An 18754-nucleotide genomic window follows, 5' to 3' on the forward strand; every position below is an offset into this window, starting at 1 on the left:
AAACCTTTGGGCTTTGGGGTTGCTATGGTTACCTCTCTCTCCTGTTTGTCAGTCTATCTCTGTTGCTAAATTGTGTGTGTGTGCATGTTTGTCCTTTCTTCAGTGGCTGTGTGTCTATTTGTTTGAAAAAATGTGTTTGTCTGGGCCTACATTAACTCCATCTGGTAAATTATTTGTTGGCACATAAGCTCATCACTTATCATGCAGTTTAATGTCCATGTGCAGAGGTGTAATGAATTTTAAATGGGAAAAAATAATCAGCAATCTTATTGCTCATTTGTGTTTTAACTTCACTGTCTGATCATGAAACAATGTTGTTTCAGTGCTGCATTGTTGTGCAACAGCCTCGTACTTGAACTCAAACACTCAGCCCTGTTTGATGCAAATTTTTCAGTATATTGTCTATCATTCAGGTCTCGTAATGAAAAAGCAGCTCTGTATCTACAAGTTTAATTAGTAAAATTGGATAAAGGCTTTCGTTTCACCTATGACACAGGTTTTTTTACTGAATTGATGGAAATGTCATTTAGCACTTTGAATGACCAGGCTCATGACTGTATTTTGTTTAGTTTATTAAGCAAGCAGAAAACTGTAAGGGGCATAAGGCACATCTATGCAGTCTGACAAAGGAGCTTATCCACTATCTGAATGAATTATGGCACATTTAAAGGGCTCATATAGTGAAAATATTATATTATATTATATTATATTATATTATATTATATTATATTATATTATATTATATTATATTATATTATACATTTTTTTAACAGATTCATATTTATTGTTAGCAAGGACACATATATCAAAAGTCACAGTAAAGATGTTTATAATTATTAGCTGTTTTAGATGTTTTTGATATTGATGATATTAGTTAAGTTAGTAATAATCTTTGCCACCACAGGAATTCACAATAGTTTGTTTGTTTTTTTTTACACTGATTTTTGGTTAAATGAAGATGGTGAGCATGAGAAACTTTTTTCAAGAACATAAAAAATCTTACTGACCTTACACTTTTTTTTGAATGGTAGTCTATTAATATAGAGTTCTTTAACTGATTCTCATACTTGACCTTCTCCCTTCTGATTGAATTTGTATTGTCAGTCACCAGTAAGGCATTCATTTGATTTTAAGTCGCTGTATTTCTTGCTGTAATGTCTCTGACATCTTCCCTGAAGAGTGCTCTATTTTCTTTTTGTTGTTTCAGCTAACAAGACACTTCTGGGTAGTGGAGGAGGTGAGTCAATTATTTTCCCCCCTTTTTTTTAGAGGCTATATGAGACAAATCTAGACACAGCTCAAGAGGGAAAAGACATTAGAGGAGAGAAGCATTGGAGAGGTGAGAGAAATTAGAAGGTGAAAGAGAGCAAGTGAGAATCAGCAGGTGGAAACAAAGGTGAGAGAGTGAAACCGTATGTGTGTAATGGGAGCTGTTGTCAGCCTGAGGCTTAGCACTTTTCAGAATTTGAACAGACGATCTCTGATAGCTCCGTGAGTGAGAACAGAGGCGCTATTTGAGGAGCAAAAGAGCGATTAGAGACCCAGTGAGATGAAATGAGCGCTAAACACTAAAACCATCTCTGATAGAGCTGCCCTTCCCTCCCCACGCACACACACATGCCCACAAACATCGACAAGAGAAAAACAATTCATCAGCAGATTATGAATAAAACGGTGGAATTAAAGAGAGACTGTGCTTTTTCAAAACTGTTTGCTCACTGTGATGTATTAAGAAGTACTTTGGTCTGACAAGATAGTAGATCATCTCAGAAATACAGTAAAGCCTTCAGATTTCTCCCATCTATCTGTACACACACATATTCATCAAACAGTGAGCTTCTTTGCAGCTTCAAAAACAGTTAAGTCTTAACTAATATTTAAAGGACAGAAAAGTACCAAGCTGCCACGATGTGTTGGATATGGTGTCATGATAATTCTATGTATTTTTGAACATGTTTCATGATAGATATTGTAGTATTGTTTGTAAGTTCAATCAGGAAAATACTGACATTGTTAGACATCCAACATATAAACTACAGCCCATCAAATAAGTAGTTTTCTCCAGAGGATCTGTAACTGCGTCTGCAATTATCTCAGATTGCACTTTTAGTCATTAGTTATGGGCCTGTAATGTTCCTGCTCCCGAGAGGTTCTTAATAACAAGTGTGTTACATGTAACAACTGTTTTTCCAATAGACTATGCTCAGTGTGAAACCACCTCTAACCTGAAATAGCAACAGTAGCTATCTCATATCAGCACAACCTTTTCCACCAGGCTAGCTGCCAAACCATCTTGACAGTATTAAAGAGATAGTTCACATAAAACTGAAAATTCTCTCATCACTTACACGCCTTAATATCGTTCCAAACTTGTATTCATTCTTTTCTTCTGTAGAACACAAAAGATTTTCCCCCATCTGATACAATGCAAATCAAACTTTGTTTGGACCCCAGTGTTCTTTAGAATATCTTCCTTTGTGTTCTATTGAAGAAAGTCATAACATGTTTGGAAAGACATGGGGGCAAGTAAATGATGACAGAATTTTCATTTTTGGGCAAACTATTCCTTCAGGACAGCATTCAAAAATAAAACACACTTCTCTGGAATGCTTGTTCCTTATCTTTTCTTTTCACAGAAATAAAGTAGGGTAATATGTGATAAATGAACATTTAATTTATTTGGTAGCAAGATAATTTACAGTCATTATCACAAAGTAAAAATTCTTGTAAATTACTTAAATTATGAACCATTTAAAAATAAACTGTATTATTTCACACAACAAGCAGACTAGTTGTCATGTGTGACACTATAAATGAGCGTTGTTTTAGAAATGCAAACACTGTCAATAGCTATGATAATTGTATCTAATTTTGTGTTTTCAAATTGTAAAACTTATTACACACTTGAAATGTGTTATGTCAGATCTAATGTACATTACCATTCAAAAGTTTTTTTTAAAGAAATCAATTGTTTTATTCAGAATGGATGCATTAAATTGATCACAAGGTGACAGTAAATACATTTATCATATTAAAATATTTCGATTTCAATATAAATGCTGTTCATTTTGAACTTACTGTTAATCAAAGAATATATCACAGTTTCTACAAAAAATATTAAGCAGCACAACTGTTTTTATCATTAATAATAATAAATGTTTAACTGAGTAGCATATTAGAATGATTTCTGATGGATCATGTGACACTGAAGACTGGAGTAATGCCTGCTGAAAATTCAGCTTTGCCATCCAACCAATAAATTACTTTTTAAAATATATTCTATATATTTCATAATACTGTTTTCATTGTATTTTGAGCAGTTAAATGCAGCTTTTGTGAGCATAAGATACTTCTTTTGAAAACATTAAAAAATATTACTTTTGAACAGAAACGATAGTGTGCATACCCTGTCTGTTTGAGAGGTGTGTGTGCATTTTGAAAGTGCATTGCAAGATCTAATGTATGTAATTCACAGTAGTAGAGAGATATGCAAATTAACAGAAATGTCCAACTGTTGACTCAGTATTTGTGCGTATGCATGTGTGTGTTGAATGTAAGTGTGTGTCGCTCTTGCTCTCTGCCCGTGTTAAGTGCCTGCCCGTTAGCTAATCAATACCAGTGATAAATCTGCACTTGAGAATCCTACTCATCAGAACCAGGTCTCGCACACACAAACACAAATTCAGAAGTGCGCACTGCTGTATATTGACCTGGGTTTTTTTATGCAGTTCCTCAAACACAAATGGCAAATGCGATTGATTTAGGCTTGACCTTCACCTCCCTTGTTTTAAACCTCACTGTTAGTTCGTGCCACTGCATGTCTTCCATCTCCCTTTCACTCTCTCTGTTTTGCTCCTCACCCATCCTTCTGTCTCTCTGCCCTACACCATCACCTCTTCTCCTCACTCCTTAACACTCAACACCTCTTTTCTCTCTATTTCTGTCGCCAGTATGCAAACACATTGGTTTCCTTGCACTCGCACTCCCTCCCTCTCTTTTTGTTGGCTCCACTCCTGAGGTTTGTTAAGGCAAACCTGGGTGATAATTAGGCAGGGACAAACTATACATCAGGGAGGACGCAGCCTCAGAGCATTGCATGCAGAGAGAGATGAGGGGTTAGTCTCTGCCTGTTGGTGTTTAAAGCAGGAAAAGCACTAAAGCTGAGAGGGCAAAAACAAGAGGATGTGTTTAAAACAACAGTAGAGAGAATAAAGAAAAGATGGATGAGTTAGGATGTGTCGTATAGTAGTATATAGTTTGTTTCGGATACTGTTTTAAAAACCCTAGCCCCATTCATTCTCAGTCAGCATTTTTGATGCACTGCTAAAACCATATAAATTAAAGGGATAGTTCACCCAAAAATGAAAATTCTGTCATTAATTACTCACCCTCAAGTCGTAAGACCCGTAAGACCTTTATTTTATTTTTTTCTGCTGGAACACAAATTGAGGTCTTAGGGGTTTGGAACGACATGAGGGTGAGTAATTAATGACAGAATTTTCATTTTTGGGTGAGCCAAGTATTTTAGTTTTTTCTTTTTCAGTTATAATATCTAAACATCCTTAAAACAAAATTTACTTGGAACAATACGAAAAGACTTGTTTTCAGGGAATAAATCTTAAATTAAATTTTGTTTTTATTACCTCACTGGCAAATTGTTTAGAGCATAAACCTCACTGAATTTTGTTAGATTTATGCTTAAAACAAGAAGAACAAAACTATTTGCTCTCAGTAAATTAAGCCTCATTCAAGATATATTCTTTAATCACTTGAAAAGCAAAACAATAAAATATCATATAATATAATAATGTAAATTTAATAAAAGTTGTTTCGGTGAATATTTTTCTTACTGCATTGTCTTTAAGCATAAATGTTTGCCAATGGGGTTAGAATTTGTTATTTATTATTCTCTAAAGTCTTATTGTCTTATTACCTTATTACCTTAAATCTTATCACAATTTTGCTTTTATAATATATATATATATATATATATATATATATATATATATATATATATATATATGTATATATGTATATATACACATATATATATTTTGTGGACAAGATTATATATATATATATATATTATATATATATATAATATATATATATGTATATATATATATATATATATATTTATATATATATATCGAATACGAAAAATAGTACTAATTAAATTTCTTTACTATGTATGAGACAGGAACTGAAAGGAAGAAAAACGGTAAAAGAAAGTGCATAAGGAAGGGAAAAGAGAAGCTGCCAGTGATGGAAATAATTCATGCTGGATTTTCTACTTTCACGGTCAAATGGATCATACTTGGAAATGGCACACATAACTATAGGCGATCAAAATTTTCTGTTCATTACAGTGGGAGACATCAGTTCTGATGCTCAGAGCTGAGCTCCAGATTGTTTTAAAGGACACAGTGACATTAGAGTCTCTTTGGGGGTTTTGTTGCATTTATGGTGTAATGTTGCATTTTGGCATATGGCTCCTTTTTTTTAAAACTCCTTCAAGTCTGTTTGTGAGATTTCTTTGCCCTATTTTAAGCAACCTGGAAAGCCACCCGTGGATAAGTATTAATTGATTGTTTTATTTTTTGAGTGAGAATGTGTGTGTTCTGTCTTCCACTTGGCACTGAGTGGAATGTTGGTATTCTGGTTGAAAACAGCGCGCCGGGCAAGTGTTTAGAGAGAGATAGTGCTTTGGTGTCAAGGGATTTGCGACACGGACAAGCAGATGTGCCAGATCCAATCAAATGCTCTTACTAATGGCTGCCATGGTGACCAGCTCAGCCAATAAAAGGGTGTGTTTCAATAACACTTGTTAGTGCTGCTCAGTCCAGGCCAAACTGATTTGATGGGAAATTGAACTGTTAACAAATGCTTTTGTTTGCAGAAATTTTGTGTGTGCTGCAGATGAATGTATGTTTGCGTGCATGTGGTTAGATGTTGCATAGGGTTGCATCTGAAGAGCACATGTGAATGAGGACTGAAAAGAAAAAGCTGTGTATGCAATATAGGAAAATATTATGTGTTTTTTCCGTGTCACAAACCCCCTGTCAGGTAAGCAAGAAGCCAATTAGCACCTGCTAACAAGATGTCTGTGTAATATATAAAGTGTGTGTGCATGCGTGTTGCAATTACACAGGAAGGCAAACTATTCCCAACAGGCATAACTCGTCACCACATTCGCATCTTTTGCCTTATTCCTTCCTCTCATCCTCCTTTCCTCCGCTCCAAAGCCCTGAGTACAACTTCCCTCCATCTGTCCCTCTGTCTCTCTCTGTTTTTTCCTCATCTTTCTCTCCACTTCACTATCTCTATGGTATTTCTCGATATATATTCCCTATCTTTCTATCTTTTTATCACTCTATCTCTCGCTCCTATGGATTCTGAGCACATACAGTATCAGCAAAAGTGCCAGGGTGCTGAAAACCCTCGAGTAAAACTGTTATGTTCCTCAGACTGCTGCCCTCAGTGCTATGAGAAATCAGATTTTTTTTGTGTCCTCAAATGATAAATGGGGGTTGGGTTTGTAAAAAAAAAAAAAAAAAAAAAAAAAACACCATCAGCATTACAGTGTTTCTCTAGTGGAGATTAATTTTACTATGCCTTGACCTTGGATCTTCTAATTTTGGTTATCTGGACTTTCAGTGAAGGCAAACATAAGGTTTCATTCATTAAAAAAAATTGAAATTTGTGTTATGGGTTTGGGACGACAGTGCAAACATTTAATTTTTAGAGTTAATTGACAGTGTTTCTCCAGGGGAGAGTGGGGTAAGATGTGTCTCTGGGTAAACTGTCGCCCCCACCTTAATTTAGTGAACTGCATAATTGTTGTCATGCAATATTTTTAGGAAGAGCTATGCAATGTTAAAGCATATTTATCCAGGTTTAGAAATATATATTGTGCATGTTTGTAAACTGCAATGGAAAAATATTTGGATATTTGGCTATATATATATTCTGTAATTGAGAAACGCACTGTATATAATCATAATTTAACCCTAACAGAAAACGTTCTGTATTTTAACAATAATAAAAAATTTATTTACTTCATAAATACACACACACACACACACACACACACATATATATATATATATTTCACACACATATTTTTTTTATAAAATATTATCAAATTTTCAGTGGATGGTGCCATTCATCGTGGGGCTGGTCCTCTGTTAAGGAAGGAATGTGGCACCCTGAACGCCTGTGAAACCGGGGAGGCCAAGATCACTGGAGCATACGGTCTGCGTGCAAAATGTGAGTCACTCATGAAACACACCAATCATAATGCAAATGGCGTATAAACATCAGTCTGAAATGTTTTGAACTCTGTAATGTAGGATGATAAATTCAGCATCATTTGGTAGAATTAAACCTGGGCATCTTTTCCAGTACGCTGGATGGATAAGGCAAAGAGCAAACCTTGCTTGTGTTTACACTTTATCGCTTCAAAGTCAGTGCCATACTTTTGTAGAAACTAAATTACACTTCATAAATGTCATAAAGTACATTTTTTTTCAAGGTTTTTCATTTCCCGTCTTAGGATTGTAAGCAGGTGTTGTGCCACCTCTGTAGCGAAATGTCAAACGGTCGCGTACATATTGCACACTGCCATATGAATAAATGAATAAACCATCAGCACAAACCTTTTTGCCTATCATTCTCCCCCCTTCCATCTCCCTCCCCCTCTTTCACTCTTCCAGAGCGTGTTCAGTAATTATGTAGTCAGACAGTGTTTACAGAAGCAAGCACACTTTAATTTATTCGCACACTTAGCAGTAATTTCCTTGTCTAATTTATGACCCCCCCCACCAACCGTACCTAGCTGTTCAGAGACAGAGATGCACACGTTGCTGATTCTCCAGCCACCAACCCCCCGTCCCAACAGCACTCACACATATACTTATAAACACACAGATACACATCAGTGATATTCCTCACACTCTAGGCTATCCTCTTTGTTAAGATTTACTTAATCTTTAGTTGATTTTTCTCTCCAAGTTTGTGTTTTTCTTTCTCATCTCTTTCTTTGTACTGTACTAAACCGTGGGAAGTAGAACAGTAAATATCAGCAGTAATTGCAAAACTGGAATTAGTGTTTGTATCTGACTGTGTCCACCGCACACTTCTTTTATAATGACTGATCTAATTATAACCTATGTATGAACAGGTGTGTGGGCTATTTGGGATTTGTGAGCTGTGAAAATGTAACATTTCAAAAATAAAATTTTCTGGTTTTCTAACCACTTTCATAGTAGGTAGAGCATCATGAAGATTGTTAGAATTCATTCCCTCTCTCTCTCTCACTAGATTTTTACATTTTCTTTCTTACATTTGTATATGCAAAACTGGCTGCTACAAATGCTGTTCAGCCAAGGGTTTTAAATATGGCTCAGGTCACTCCTTCAGTGGAAATCTTTGGTATTTTTTCACCCATTATGTCATCTACCAGATTATGAAGACAATGGTCATTTGGAAAAGTAATAGCAAACCTCTCCTCAGCATGTTGAAAGATTTGAGAAGTCAATCATATCCATTGCAAGAAGAGTTTAAAGGGATAGTTCACCCCAAAATTTAAATTCTGTCATCATTTACTCACCCTCATGTTGTTCCAGATCCATAATTTAAAAAATTAAAGCCTAAATTAAATCTGTTCATCATATAAAATGTCCATATTTCATTACAAGACTTCAATAAAACTCATTTTAAAATTCATTTTAAAATTAATCTTGGATCTTCTAATTTTTTGTCACCTGGACTTTCAATGAAGGGTAACTTAAGGTTTTATTCAAAAATTGTTGAATGATGAAGTATTTAACTTTTAAGCATTTAAATTCTTTCTTCTATCCCAGCTTAATATCCAGAGACAATTATAAATATAGCTTATGCTGTAAATATTATGTTTCCGTGGTGCTATGAAAACTCCCCTATTGTTGTTCTACACAAGTGGTGTGAGTTGGGGGTGGGGCTATCATATGGTTAAATCAATGATTGATGTGGGCGTATTTGGAAACCTTTTTTGAAAACAAAGTTTTTTTTTGCAATTCCGTTCGGTGGCACAGAAATTATATACTTCAGCTTGAACCCAATGTATGTTTGATAGTATTTAGAAAGCATTTCTAACTACAGGCAAAAGCCCCTCAATAAAATCTGAGATTTGAGTGTTCGTATAGAGTATTGTCATGTTTTGACTGCCTGAGCTGTAGTTTGCACATGTGCTCGCACATCTGTTGCTTGTTGGATGAGGATAGTTTGTGTTTTATAGGAAAACACAAGTATAGTAATAACACATGCACTGCCCAGGTTGAGGGGGTGAACTAGAAACCCAGTGGATCTCATTGGTGTATAAAAGGCAGAATGTGCAGCTCCTGTCAGTCCCTAAGTCCACCTGTGTACCAATACAGCCTTGACTAGGGACGCAACCATACAAAACAACCATTGCTAGGGAGGAGAAAGAAAAGAGAGAAGCATATTTATCAATACACACACATACACATACTCTTCCTGAGCCTTCATTTCCCTCTGTGGCCAATTAACACTAATTAAAATACACACAGGCCAATCGAACACCCACCCTTCTCTCTTGTTATTTAACTAATCCCTTTTTCTCTTTCTCTCCCCCTATCCATCATTTGCTCATAGACTGGATGAATAACAAGGTTCAATTACTTAATTATATTTATGAAACAATCCAATGAAATACACTGTAGGTTTACAATAACCTTAAATTCCATGCTGTTATTCGGACCGCAGCTTTCTCAAAATCAAAGCATTTTCTTGTCAAAACCGATCGGATGAAAGCAAAGGTGAAAGGAGAGCAAACTATTGTGCGGGCCGTCGTGCTTGATCGGCCGGTGACTGCTGGTACATTGTGACTCAACTGTCAAGCAGATCTGAATTTGAGAAAAAGGATAGAAACACAAAAAGTGAGTCAAACACCTTCAGACCTTTCAGATGATAAGTAGTCCGTCTTAGCTGGCTGCCTTTTTTAAATCGACGCACCTGCTCCCCTGCTGCAGAATGGGGATATAGTTGTGCACGGTGACTTTTTCTCCTGGGGGTTTGCTGGGAGAGTCCAGGGCCTCCCTTTGTGCACGAGACAGGAGGCTTGGGTTTGGTGTGGATGAGTGAACAGTTGAGACTTGGTAGCAGAAAGACAGACAACCTTTCACTGAGAGGGAGGGAGAGGAGGAAAGAGAACGCGAGCAGGCAGGAGGATGGAGGGAAGGAGGGGGGAACAAACAGAGGAGTGATTTAGAGCTTGATAATAGCAAGTTTGGAGTAGATTCATCGATACGTTATGGGTGTTGTCAGGTCTCGGTGTGTAGTATGGGAGCTGTGTGGGCAGAAAGAACAGTGTGTTTTCTCAGGATCAGGAAGCTATGAAGAAATTAAATGCTTTAGAAGACAGGCTGTACAACCACATGCACACTGATGCTGTGACCTAGCATATATTAAAATACAAAGCCACAAAAAAATAAAATTGAAAAAATAATATTGAAATAAAATAAAATAAAAATGGTGTATTTAAATATATAAATAATAATAAATAATGAATAAGAGGCAATAAAATACTAATACAGTAATCTATAAAAATAAATAGCTATTTAAATATGTATGTATTTTTAAATAAATTAATAAAAAAAAATTATTGGTTTGTTGTTTTAGTATTTTATTGGCCCTTATTCATTTTAGATACAGCTATGTATTCTTATTATTATTAACAAATTTAAATGCACCAAATCACTTGTTGCTAAATAAATTATATATAGTTTTATAATTTATATACAAAATACAAGTGTCTCTTTATATGTATGTCAGGTTTCGACACAAATGGTAAATAAAACAATATATAAATATACATGTATAAATATGTAATTTCTTTATTTTTAATTTTGTGTTGAAACCCTGACATGCATAAGTACACAGACACAGTACTTGTTGTAGGTGATATTATTTGGGTACTTTACAACAAGTATGAAATGTAACTCATCCAATTAACAGCTTAAATTATCCATTTCAAAATATTGCTTAACTGCAAGGTTCTGAATCTAGATTGTGCTGCACTCTAACTCTGAACTCTTAACTTTCTTCCCGACACACGCGCTGTTGTAAGAGTGCTTGTGTGGGTTTGTTTTAGAGAGCAAACAGGAGGGACAGTGGGAGAGTTGAGCAGTGCGTTATCTAAACCTCCCGGCAGTTTTTTGTACTTTGCTTTAACCTCCAGCTCTACCTGTGTCTGCAGTGATTATGTCATCCTGTCTCTCTTTCTCTCTTCCTGGATTCTACACCCGCTTTAGCAGATCATGCTGTGCCACAAACATGACAACACTTTGTGATACTGTACTTCCAGTCAAACATATGCCCACTGTTCTCTGTTGTTTTTTCCTTGTCTATCCATTGTTTCCTTTTGCACTTCATATGTGAGTGTCTGCAAGTCGGGGTGTGTTTCTGTGTGAGTTATGTCTCTGCCCAGCGTGATGTATGATGGTGCTGCTGGACTAAACAAACAGAGGTGGATCGATGCTGTAAACACTGCAGAGTGCAGCGGTAAATAAACGCAGCCGGACAGCACGCAGCACAGAGAGGTGTCGGGGAGGGATGCGGGGGGTGGATGGATGAACGAAAGAGGAGTGGGAGTGTAACTGATGGTAAGCTGCTGGACATCCAAAGGACAAGTGGGGCAAAGGGGAGAGATTGAGGACATGCCATAGATGTGACACATAAGGACACGAGACATTGAGAGGACAGATGGATGAATGTTTTAGACAGAAAAGGAGGACAAGGGAAATGGACATGATGTCTGCAGTTGAGCTGAGTGTCAATGGGAGGAGGAAACAGGAAATTGAGATGAGAGGGTGCCGGATTGAGACAAGTGGGGCTTTAGTAGTTGAGAAACGGACAGATGGCAGAGGTGGGAGCAACAAAAAGAAAGTGCAGTTAGTGTACGTGAATAAGAGCAGAGCTAATCAAAAGTCTAGACATAATGAATAAACAAGTTTGTGACACATCAGGGGTTCTTCAGCTTTCTCCTACAGAAGGCCTTACTAAAGCAAATAATATTGTTTTTTTTTTTTTTTTTTTGGTAGCATTTATGTGTAAAACAATGGCAGTCTAGACATATTTTTATAATTATTTAAATAACAGTCCTTCTTTGACAGGTTTCGAAAACTGCATTTCAGTTAAACACTGACATTTTAGATTTAAAAGTAAAAAATTCTACTTCGGAATGGATACAATTGATAACTTCTTTTTTGAACTAGAATAAAATCTCTAATTTGATGCTTTGAGCTGTTTCCTGTTACTCTTATTAATGTGTACCATGGAAACCATAGAATCTGCCAACATTTATTAGTATCAGCCATTGCTACTGTTATTACAGTAAACAGTGGTAACATGCCAGTAAAACACTGTGAAATCAATTCCACAGTTTGAAGCTGATTCTATATGAACTCTTACATTTATTTTTAATAATTGCAGTCACTATGGTATTGTGCCAGAAACTGTGGTTACCATGGTAAAGGTTTAAACATTCCCACTGCACATCACCTCAGCTGTTGACAGCATTTATCAGTACAGCAGTTACTGTGAAGAGATATCTCGATGTTGTGGAGTAATATATCATTATATATTATCATACCTCATCAGAAGAAACAAGCCAAAAGTCCCTTCCAATAGCAATCTGGTTTTTTTTCTGTAAGTAGGTCACACTGTAATAAAAAAGCCAAGTTCTGTCTGGGTAATTTATAGTGCTTTCTATTGTTTGAAAAACATTTTTTTTGGCATTTAGTAGACCCAAATTATAATTTTTTTGTTTACTATAATTCCAGAAAATGGTCAGATTACAATCTTTTATTTTAAATAAACTGTAAAACTTTTTTAAATGACTTGTTAATAAGGGTTTTCAACTTTTTAAACTAATGATTTAAATTAAAAGATGGAAATCTGACGATATATTTAGACGAATCAGTTGTCTCAGTGTAACAATCTAACTGCACAGAAGTGCAGACTAAACAAAGTGAATTTGCTCTTGTCCATTTCAGTTCCTGTAAGGAAGTAATTGCATTTTTAAAATTTATTTTAAAGAGAGATTGGATTAAAAAAAAAAAGAAGAAGTCTCTTATCCCCCAGGGCTTTATTTTATCAAAAATACAATAAAACAATAACATGTGAAATATTATTACAATTTAAAATAACTTTTTCCCATTTTAATATATTTTTTTAAAATAGATTTTTTCCTGTGATGGTATTGTAAATGTAATTACTGTCACTTTTGATAAATTGTAATGAATAATTGCTAAATGGAAGCATTCATTTCTTTTAAAAAATTCTTACTGACCCAAAACTTTCAACAATATCATGAACAAATTTATGTTTTAGAAACATGGATAGATAAAAGGGAGGGATAGAGACAGGAAGTATTTTTCTGATATTTTTGTATGACTTCTGTCCGTCTTTGGCTTTATGTCTCTGTTTCACAGATGTTATTCACACCGTGGGGGCCAATAGTCCATGATTCAGTGGTGGTGGGGGGGGGGGGGGGGCGAGCACTGAGAAACTGTTATTATAACTGTCTGCACACACCAACTAAGAACCACCTGCGGACTGTGGTGAGGGTCTCAACACACACACTCATAATAGATTCAGACGTGATGTCTTGGCTGCTTGTATATGATGTATAGCTATTTGTACTTATAGCTATGCAATTTTAACAGCCCACCACAATCTCAAACCTTACACACTGGTTGCACATAAACTCAGGTACATACAGTTAACATGTTAAACTCTCACCCCTATCACTCACAGCTGCGTCACGGTATGAAAATCAAAAAGCCAGCAATCCAGTCATAACATAGCACATAACTCGCCCTCCACTATTGCCCTAACAATTTTATATGAATCTACTAAAACAGTTGAGAGCCGTTTCAGCTTTAGTTCTTTCAGAGATTGATTTATTGAAGACAGGTTACTGCATGTATAAAAGATTTTAACACAGTGCACCAGCAAGGATAAAAATACACACAGGCACAGCTAATATCTATTGTTAATATCTAATATCTATTCTTAGGAATGAGCGAGTGAGTGCTGCAGCATCACAATGTCTTGTGGGAACTTCCTGTTTATCTTTATTTAACTGGTGTTCACTGTGAAAAAAGAACTTTAAACAAATGTTGTGTTATTAGGAACAGTTCATCTTAAAAGACAAAACAAAAAAGATAGCTCATAATTTACACACCCTCATGTCATTTCCTGTGATATTTTTGTTTTATTTACTGTATATACTTTTATTGTGTTTATCAGTATTTTAAGTTTTAATAATGTTGTGCTTTAGTCATTTTTATGCTATGTATATTTGATTGAATATTATTCCATTTATAGTCTTATTCATTTTAGTACTTCAGCTTATTTCAGTTGGTTTGCCAAGCCAACATTTCTGCATCATTTTTCTGCATCATTTTTCCATGAAACACAAAAGTTGTTGTTGTGGTAAATGTTCTGGCTGCTATTCCATATGAAATAAGGGCATGGAGGCAGGTGAAAATTGAGCTCAAATGTGAGCTTAAAAGTATCATTACAAGTTCTTTGAGAGCTTTTTCAACAGAACGAAGCAAATGCAACAGTCTTATTTTGTTATTTTTATGCTCAACATCCCCCATCCCCATTCCACAGAGGAAAGTAAGTCATTCAAGGTTTGGGAGAACATGGAGGAGAGTAAATGACAGAAATTTCATTCCCTTATTTGATTTATATTCAAAGTACTATCCATACGTGCTGGGGCTTGCAAAACACAAAGTGGTACCTTCGCAGCAAATGCTTTTAAAACACCAACAATCGTCTGTGACTCGGCCCATTTGTTTTAAAGTAAAGCTTTTGTTTTTAAGGCCCTTAATTCTGGGGCACAATTGACTCGTTGTCATTAGTAATGGATTGTATCTTAAATGGATTGTAATTAATCAGTTTTCAATCACCTTCCCTTGTAAGAGCTGTTGTTTTGTTGTGGTTTTTTTGTAATAGTTGGTGCAATAATTGGTTTTTTGTAATTATTTTTTTTTATAATAATACAACACATGTATTTAAAGAAGAATTTACTGGTTCATACATGGACATTAAAGCTTTTCTTCACAATTTTAATTACGTTACACTGAAGTCTGTATTTCTTTTTATGTATTTTATGTTGATGTCTAGGCTTCTCCCTGCATCTCTACTGGAGTGTACGGTAGGGAAATTCCAGCGTTTTTTTTATTTTTTATTTCTCTCAATCGATGTTTACATTTGATCTTTAATTGCTTTGTCTTACATCAGTTATTTATATTTATATGCCTTTTGTATTCATAGTCTATAAATGACTGTGTGTAATTGAAAACAGGTTGGTTGATTTAGAGTTTTCAATGGGCTCATTTATTATTAAAACCTATGATCATTCATTAACCACATTTATGAGTTAACATCAATGGTACATCATTCCCTGTGTTTATGACGCTCTATCTAACCTAATCAATGGTACGTTTATGAACCTCGGCTATGCCGTGACCTCCGTGCTCATGCATGTGTTCTTATTTGTGGTTGTTTATGTAGTAGGAACCTCATTTTAAGAATTCTGGGAGTGGATATCACTTGCAGTAGTACGAGGGATTTTCAGATTAAGGGTGGGATTAGACGGTCAGATTAGGAGAGATTAGGTGCGAGAGCATGTCACTGTGATTATAATCCCTCTTTTTAGCTAAACGTGTCAAGATTAAACTCTAAAATGAACCTGGCAAACAGCTTCAGAAAACAACCACCATCAGTAGTAGACATTTTCAAGTCTTTAAGCAGAAAATATGGTGTCGTGCATCGGCAGAATTGACAAGGTGTGAACATGTTGATGTCTGACGCCTCTTGGTTAATCATAAAAATTACATCAGTACAATCCAAGTAATGTGTACATCTATAATAATATCAAGGTTGTTTTAATTTACTTTGTGTTGGGGCTGTCAGTTTAATGCATCAATGGTTTATTTTTAGATTAATTATATATATAAAAAAACAACACAATAACAAAATTTATATAGAATGAGATGCTGAAAAACAGAAATGTGATGGCCAAAATCTGTTTACATGTGCATAGATTTAAAAAAAAAATGTATATATATATATATATATATATATATATATATAATAAATATACATTATTTTTATATATATAAAAAAGACATTATTTTCACCTTTTGTAAATGTTTATTCAGTGCTTTCATCTGCCACAATAATGTCTTTGAAATATCTATTTTGGTGCAATTAATTGTGATTAAATTATTTAGTCAATCAGCGTATTGTAGTTTAAGACCTTTTTAATCATCATAATTTAAACGTTAATCGATTGAAAGTCCTAGTATAAATCTGATGTGTGTTGTGTTCGTGCGTTGGATGATGTGTGTGGTGCAGGATATCCCCCTGATCAAGCAGTCGAAGTTGCCCTGAGAACAGTGAGAGAATACCTGGAGCAAAACCACGAGAAGGTGTGTGTGTCGTTTCCCTACTGGTGTTCTTTTCTTGCCATTGTTGTTATTGTTCAATGAGGAACACGCCGTGGCAAACAGATGGTGGCTGCGTAGGGAGTTACTTTTCTGAATCAGCATGCTCACACACACAAATATAACCTAGAAGTTTTAATTGGTTCCTAACGGAGCTTGTATAGGCTTCACAGAACAGCACAAATACAACAAATCCACAAACATATTGACACAATCCCTGGCCCCTGTCACTTAATGTGAGTCCAGAGTAAATTTAACAGGAAATGAGCCATCAGGATGTCTTTGACAAAACTTCTGCACATCCCATCCTGCAGTCTCTCTCTCTCTCTTTCTTCCCTGGTCACATCTGTCTTTTTTTTCCCCTCTGTGTTATCTCTCTGTTATGTGTTTTTTGTTGTGATGTTTTTCCATCTCACTCTGCGCTGTGTGCTTAGTTGCGCTTGCCTTCTTTTACGCTACAGACATACAAAATGACAGAGACACCCTAATTAAAGCACACTAATTAACCAGCGCTTTGCTGCTTGCTAAACCTACCACTTTCCATATGCATCCAGAAAAATAGTACAGAATGGAATAAAGTACTAGTTTTATATATTTATTATATATTTTATTATATTTATAATTTATTCTACTTTTATTATTTTAAAAAATGTGTAATATTGTGTATTGCATTTTCTTTGAGGTGGCAAACAATATTTGGATGAGAAAATAATCAATAGTACTTAGAAAAACTTACAAAATATGTCCGTGTACATCTAAGGCCATGTTTTTTTTAATGAGTGAAGAGTGATGGATAATGAAAAAATAACAGCAAAAGGTCACATAAAAGAAGGCGGTGCCTTCACGTCAATGTGTTTGGCTGATTACCCTGTCAATTTGATAACGCCCACCTGTCATGATCGTAGCCGGTCTGTAAATCGACCTGAATGCGTCAGGCTTGTGGAAATGGACTGACTAATTAATTACAGAGTGAACGACTCACCCACTTGGACAAAACCACTCATGTCTGGATCAAAATGAACTTGAAATGATGATGAAGATATGTGAGTGAGACATTTTTAGTAAACACTTGGCTTTGTTAAATTAAATTTGCACCTCCATGTAACCTTTATGGCACCTGCAGTGTTTACTGAGAATTGCAGTTGATTTGGAAAGAAGGTAGCTATTAATTATAGCAAACAGCACAAAATATGCATTTTATACATCTTTAAAAAAACATAAAATTGACTTTGATATCATTTAGTGTTACATTCTCTATGTTAATGTTAATATAGTATGTTAATATAAACAAACTAAATATTATAGTATTATTTTCTTATTAATAGTGTATGGTAGATAGTTTGCCTTATGCTTTTAACCCACAATCCAAACCGAAAACTGAACCTCGTCATTTCTGTAGTGCATTACATATGTGCATGTTTATAATGTTGCAAATGCTTTGGCAATGTAAAGCTTCATTTTGAATCTGAATCAGACAGACAAAGGGACACAGGATGAGTGAGCCAGAGAGACAAAAGAGAAATGAAAAAAGACAATGCTAGAGACCAAAGAGAGAAAAATGAGAGTGAGAGAGATTTCAGTGGCAGAGTAGGAGTGCTAGCTGGATGCAATGATGTGTTACAGGAACATGATTAGAAGCAGGAACAGCCCACCTGCCCTCACCACTGTTGTCATGGAGATGGAGGTTCTAGGATGCTGGCATGGATCTTGATGTATTTTTTTTTATGTTGTTGCTTGCCATGAAGCATTTGGGACTGGTGCTGGTGTTCTGTCAAGGACAGTTAGGTCACTGGCACTGCGCCTCTCCGACTAGAAGGACTCAGATATTAAAATAGGCTAAGTGATTGCACCTAAGTGGTCTTTTAAAGAAGACCCTCTCTTCACACAAGACTGAGAAGGCTACAGGTCAAAAATCAGTGAACTGGATAAATGAACCTTTTTCTTCAGTTAAATGGAATTTTTGAAGTTCAATTCATGCCACAGAAAATAAACTCAGTTTAAAAAAACAAACAAACACTTTGACAGAAATGAACTTATAATGGAGTTCAAGATGTGCAGTAGTTTTTAAACGTTATTTACTTTCATAATCACTTTTATTTCATTTTCCTATATTCACAAGAATTTAAGCAAATTTCTGCTATAGCTTTAGAGAGTATAGTTAGGATGAAGGAGCACATTTGTATTATTTGGATGAAGTTTGTGATATATTATCACAAGTATATCTTTCTAAG

The 18754-nt window shown here is 35.4% G+C and overlaps 1 protein-coding gene across 1 annotated transcript in view; it reads left to right on the top strand.

The window, feature by feature from the left end:
* Window positions 1-18754, top strand: part of LOC109101905 (ADP-ribose glycohydrolase MACROD1-like) — a 51976-nt gene that overhangs the window by 31441 nt on the left and 1781 nt on the right. Inside the window, 6 exon segments of the mRNA XM_042770539.1 lie at window positions 1208-1237; window positions 7153-7269; window positions 13494-13510; window positions 13512-13622; window positions 15199-15229; window positions 16435-16508. Of these exon segments, the coding sequence (XP_042626473.1) occupies window positions 1208-1237; window positions 7153-7269; window positions 13494-13510; window positions 13512-13622; window positions 15199-15229; window positions 16435-16508 (380 nt within the window).

This window comes from Cyprinus carpio, chromosome A14 (assembly GCF_018340385.1).
Source record: "Cyprinus carpio isolate SPL01 chromosome A14, ASM1834038v1, whole genome shotgun sequence".
Taxonomy (NCBI): domain Eukaryota; kingdom Metazoa; phylum Chordata; class Actinopteri; order Cypriniformes; family Cyprinidae; genus Cyprinus; species Cyprinus carpio.